At 36.2% G+C, this 6291-nt stretch overlaps 1 protein-coding gene across 1 annotated transcript; it reads right to left on the bottom strand.

Moving 5' to 3' along the window:
- Nucleotides 1-1216: 1216 nt before the first annotated feature.
- On the bottom strand, nt 1217-6064 carry tmprss4b (transmembrane serine protease 4b). The gene is made up of 11 exons (XM_081365210.1): nt 5647-6064; nt 5349-5501; nt 4973-5099; nt 4740-4856; nt 4599-4642; nt 3980-4142; nt 3569-3735; nt 2856-2945; nt 2552-2694; nt 2181-2330; nt 1217-2105 (listed from the first exon to the last, which is right to left on the bottom strand). Exons 1-11 carry the CDS (start codon nt 5783-5785, stop codon nt 2094-2096), a joined length of 1305 nt encoding a protein of 434 aa, XP_081221336.1. The 5' UTR covers nt 5786-6064; the 3' UTR covers nt 1217-2093.
- Between the last annotated feature and the right edge of the window lie 227 nt (nt 6065-6291).

Below are 6291 nucleotides of genomic sequence, written 5' to 3'. Positions count from 1 at the left end.
TGAGGAATTTTACTGTGAATCCTGGGTGATGTTGGTCTTAAAATTCTCATGCAGTAAGTCTTCCTTGATCAACTTGTTTTCAGTGCCAAAAGTAGTTAACTCCAGTTAGTCAGAGGTTGTTACAGTTTAACAATTTCTTGTAGATTTATTATAACTATAGAGCGCAAAATCAGTCTCTGAGAAATCTGGTAAATTTATACCAAATTTGAACCTGAAAAAAGAAAAACCAATGTATACTGTATATCCTCTCATACCCCTCTGTAACATCACTAAATGTCTGAATGGAAATAGCAAGTGTTGTCTTTATAGTATGTTTTTAATTTGATTTATTTTAAATTGTAGTGTAGTTGAAATGATTGTAATTCTGTTTGGGTCACTTGAATGTAAGCATTACCATAACAACTTATGTAGTTGAGTCTTTCAACTTTTCAAGTTGTGATAGTATCATTGCACTGGCTGCAATGACACTTGAATCAGCTGTGCATTGAATGAGTGGATAACTTCTGGTATATATTGAGACTACACAGTATTTTATTTCAATTTTGATCCTCTGTTTTTTTTATTATCTTGTGATGGCACACAGGTCAGTAAAGCAATACACATTCAGAGGGCTCTTCAGCTTCATTTAATACCAGAAATATTGAGAAGGTACATTCATACATTTTCAAAGCACTTGTACTACCTCTTATTCAGAAATATTTTCACCATATTGTGCTAAATTTGTATTTTATATTTCTCGGGTTAAGTGAAATAGTTTGGTGTTCTGCTTGACATTAGGCTTTAAGATCTTGGGCTTTTAATTAATATTATTCCACTCTCCATCTTTTTATTCCCTTTATTAATACACAATTTAGTTAACATATCAGTTGTGGTTGGATTAACTATTATTTGTCAGGCTTAGCAGAGGTCATGACCTAATTGTGATAGTGACATTTTTCCAACTAAACCACAGGCTAACACCACATCAAATGAGAACTTCTAGTGATTTTTTTTTTTTTTTTTTTTTTTTAAGTTAAGATGTATTTCTCTGTTAATGTGTCATGTTTCTGTCCAATACCTCAAACACCCATTTCACGTAGCCAAAAACATACATCCATATCTTGATGTTCGGTGTGTCGGTTCACACAAACTGTGATTGTAAAACGGATTCTTTAAAGCTTTCTGCAGCTCACCATGTGGAAAATCAGAATAAGGGAATGCCAGAGACCAAGCAATTGAAGATGTAGGAGAAACATTAAAAGCTTAATTGCTGATTTTATTATATTTTGAATGTACAACTTCTGTAAATTGTTATTTACAGTAAAGTAATTTGTGTGCAAACTATACAAATGTTATTAAAGCATCGGAGTGCCACTGCAGCTATGTTTTTTTTTTTTTGAAAGCTGGATCAGAAACATTCAGATGCTTTATGAACACCAAGCTAAACCAGGCTGGTAACACAAATGTAAGACCAATGGGAATAGAGGCCTCAGAGTCAGCAATTGGAGAATTTGCAATCCGGATACTCAATTTTTAATTCAACTCAGACAATAGACATTGTTTGACATCAGTCCCTGCCAAAACTGAATGTAAAACAATGCATGCTATATTATAGATGCTCCACTCAGAGCATAATCCAGAAATCTTGATCCCATTGTTTCCTCAAGCCAGTGAGCAGGCCTGTTATTTCCCATGGGACTGGACAGTCATGCATATTATATTTCTTTATTATAATAAGCTACAAAAAATGTTTTGAATAAAATAAATGTGATGGATTGGTAAATGCATCAAGCTTTATTATTTATTTTTTGCTTTCTACATGCTTTTGGTTAGAAAAAAAAAAAGTTAAAACATTTACAGTATTTTAATTGCTTTACAGTGAACATACAGCAGACTAACTGGAAAATTGCCATAGTGCTATACTTCCAGTGAACAAGTGTGATTTAAAAAAGCATATGTTTTGACCATACTTGTGTCAAATTGAACAAATTAATTATAAAATTGAATGATACCTATATTCACGAACACTGATTTTGGTTTTGACACTCTGAGGTGATTGTCTTTTCTCCTTTGTGGCACGATAGCATGAAGTGATTTATCCATGATTCACCTCCTCATGGATGTCTCTAAAACATGACAGTTGATCTTGAATAAGATTTAGATATCTTATATATTAATTTGCACAATCACATGACACATACCTCCATTACAGTGTAGATCCAGTCAAGAAGTTGACTAACATCAGTGTAAACTCCGGGTTTTCCCTCCCGTGCACAGCCCACACCCCAGCTCACTATGCCCAATAACTGCCAACGAGATGAGAGGTACACGAGTGGACCCCCACTGTCCCCCTGAAAAAGAGTGAATATTTAAAAAAAAAAAATATATATTATTTTTTTATATATATATATATATATATATATATATATATATATATATATATATATATATATATATATATATATATATATATATATATATATATAAAATAATAAATAAGTATTTTTTATAACTTATATAAAAAATATATATATACAAGTGTATATAGGCCGATTTTTCCAGTTTGTGCTACCTGACACGCATCTATATTTCCTTCGAGGAATCCAGCACAAAGCATTCTGCGAGTAATGGCGGAACCATAAACAGAGGGCTTTGAACACTCTGACCTGTCAATCAGTGGAACTGAAGCTTTCTGCAGCAACGAGGGCTGCCCCCCTATGAAAACGAGAATGAGGAAATGCCAGAGACAAAATATAGAGGGTGTGGGAGAAACGGAACAAGAGGTGGACTGCTGATTTGAAATAGGTAGAAGGTCACAATCCTGCCTTATAGTTGCAAATTAGCCATTAAGTGACAACAAATCCCTTTCATCTTACCTTTTTCCTTTAGCAATCCCCACCCAGTCACCACAAGCATATCCTTCACAGGCAACTGGTGTGGGGGTAAACAAACTGGCAAGATCAATTCTAAGGGTAGACAGAGAAAAAGCTTTAGCCAATGAGATTTATTTGGGACTTTTTTCCTATTATAGACATCACAAACCATTCTGACGTGTGTGTGTGTGTGTGTGTGTGTGTGTGTGTGTGTGTTCATATACATATTCGTGTGTGTGTGTGTGTGTGTGTGTGTGTGTGTGTGTGTGTGTGTGTGTTCATATACATATTTGTGTGTGTGTGTGTGTGTGTGTGTGTGTGTGTGTGTGTGTGTGTGTGTGTATGTGTGTATGTGTGTATGTGTGTGTGTGTGTGTGTGTGTGTGTATGTGTGTGTGTGTGTGTGTGTGTGTGTGTGTGTGTATGTGTGTATGTATGCATGCATGTATGTGTATATATATATATATATATATATATATATATATATATATATATATATATATATATATATATATATATATATATATATATATATATATATATATATATATATATATATATATATATATATATATATATATATATATATATAAAATACCATACTACATAATATGTGATCACTATGAACTGTCATTGAATGAAAATCTATCATTGGATGGGGTGAACTACCCAATGAATAGAATTAAGCGAGGTCAACAGAACGGATAGGTACTGTACCCCCAGTTGTGACAGGCCAGGTGAGTTTTAGCATGGCGATGTCAAAGTCATTACTCAAGCGGCTGTAGTCCTTGTGGATCACAATCCTCTCAACACTGACACCCCTGGATGCCGTCACTTGGGTCTGACCTAACACCACAGTCCATCGACTCAGCTCTCGTGTCCGGCTTACAGAGAGATAGAGAGAATATAACATCCAAGTGGACCAACTGTCATACATTTAAACAGGTAAAAGTGTGTACTGTTATTGTAAAGAGAAGAATTGTATTCAAAAGCAACTGTTTCAGGTTTACCCATTTAAGACATTTCGCCAGTCAACAGAGTGATTTAAATGAAAAACTAGAGTTAACAGAGTCAAGTGCTGACTGAAATTATGTCTTAGGACACGCGATCCATTTGTGAATGACTCACCTTGTGAAACAGTGAGCAGCTGAAATAATCCATTGCTTGGACAGTAACGCTCCTCCACACACGTGCTGGTGGTTCCACTGAAGACTAACCTGCCATGGCCAGTGTTCGACTGTTGTGTCCTCCCCACCAACAATACGGCCCTCTCCCTCCACCTCCCCACAGTCTGCATAAGCACAGCAGACACATTTATAGTAATCAGACACATGCACAAACGACATTAGTATGCTTACTAATGCCTGAATTTGAATTTAAAAAGAAATCTTAAACTAAAATTGACATTCAAATTAGAATTAAATGAAGTACAGTTAAACATGATTTGAAATAAAGTGTCAAAAAAACTTTAAATGTTGGGTGACTTTTCAAAAACAATTTTAAAGGCCTTTAAGTTATATTGTATAAGCTTTATATACAGATAGATTTTTGATAGACTTGAATTTCACTCAATTGTAAATTCCACTTCCTGTCATTCCTGTTCAACTTCCTGTGCGCTGTGGCAAATTCAATTCCAGATCATGAATTAAAAGGGAGCCAAATTTGTAATATTCTGAATTTTGCCCAACCCTTTAGTACACAAAACCTGATCCATAAACACACACACACACACTACAGTCAGTCTTACCCGAGCAGGACACAGACACCACTGAGCCGGCTGAACATTTATCACTGTGATAGAGAGCATAATTATTTCTATACTGTATGTAAATGGAATGTGTTTTCCCACACAGAGTTATCACAACTGACTTTACTCAGTGCATCTCACCTGACTGAGAGGAAACTCTGGATGTCAGAGTTTGTGGAGTCATTGCTGACTGTAGCAAATGCATTGTGAGGGTTGAAGAGCAGACTCTTCACCGGGACTCGTGTACTTCGCGGACTCCTGCAATGAAGTGAAATATTTCGCTTTGTTTCTAAGCACTTGCCTGAGGTTTAACAGCTTTATTTACTACTGATCATCAGTTAATAACCACTGTGCCATGTATGTGTTCTGCTTACGCTGTATAGCCCAGTTGTTGACAGGTTAAGCGTGTGTGCTTTGTCCTCCAGTTTTCAGCACACACTGTTCTCCATCCACCCTCATTAAGGAACACCTGCAGGACCAGTCTGTCCCCCATCAGCCTCACTAAATACAGATGAATCACATGTTCTCCTACATATGCATCTCTAGTATGCTGAAGCAAGTATACTGATATTTGGTGTAAAAATAAAGGTTCTTTATCTGTAGCTCCATGAAGACACTACATTTTCACACTAAGAAATAAATGGTTATTTTAAGAAAGGAAAGGTTCTTTGGGGATCCCAAAATGGTTGTTCTAGGCATTCACTGCAACAACAAAACCTTATTTTTAAGAGTGTATGTGTGCATAATCACCTGGATACGTGTCGTTGGTCCACAGTTTGGATATACATGCGATCTCGTCCTCACCACCTGAGCAGTCAGCCTTGCCATCACATGCCTTCGCTATTGAAATGAACCTCATTGAGCCAGAGCAGAAGAAAAACTTGCTGTTCACTGTCCTAACGGCTGCAAACAGAGAACTTTTGTTATTTGCAAGGCAGCTTTACATTTAGCAATCAAAGTAAGGAAAAGATTGTCATATAGCATTAGGTACAATAGAGAAAAATAAAGATAAGAGATAAAGCAGAAAGGCATGGCAATAGATTCTTACTAAAGTACAACCCCACTATCAAGGCTATCAGAATGACTAGCACACAGCACACGCTTATGATGGTCAATCTCCAACGTGCTCTGCTCTCCTCTGTCCTCAGCCTACTTAATTCTCGCCTTCGTTTCAGCTTTAGGGCCATGAGAAACTGGGAGAAGAAAGACCGATAGAATGAAATCTAGCCGAATCAGTGGAGTTCACCAGTCCTGTAATTTAATATAGATTTGTGGTCCTCTCTTTAGTGGTGTATGAGACTTAACTAACACTAACTATTTTCTATGGCTAAATACATTACAAACAGGTTATTATGTGTGCTTAAACTGGTGTTTGTTTCCTACAGTAATAATTAGTGAATCTCACAAGGTTTCCTAACATATGATTGACTGCCAGCTCGCTAGTGTTTAGAGACTTCCTAATTATCACCATCACTCAGCTGATCTGCATTAAATAATTAGTTGGAGACAGGTTTGATGAGACTGTGGTCGAATTCAGAACTGCATACTAGCATGCTCCTACTATTTCTTCCATACTTGTTTGCTAGCATACTGCCATAGCCTATGGCAGAAATAGTAATAGTATGTTATGCTATTCCTAATTTAAAACTAGGTTTAAATGTACTTCTCAAACTCCTAAAATCCTTTATATTGA

This window comes from Scardinius erythrophthalmus (genome assembly GCF_964197995.2).
Source record: "Scardinius erythrophthalmus genome assembly, chromosome: 5".
NCBI classification, from domain to species: Eukaryota; Metazoa; Chordata; class Actinopteri; order Cypriniformes; family Leuciscidae; genus Scardinius; species Scardinius erythrophthalmus.
This window is presented reverse-complemented; position numbering and strand designations above follow the sequence as displayed.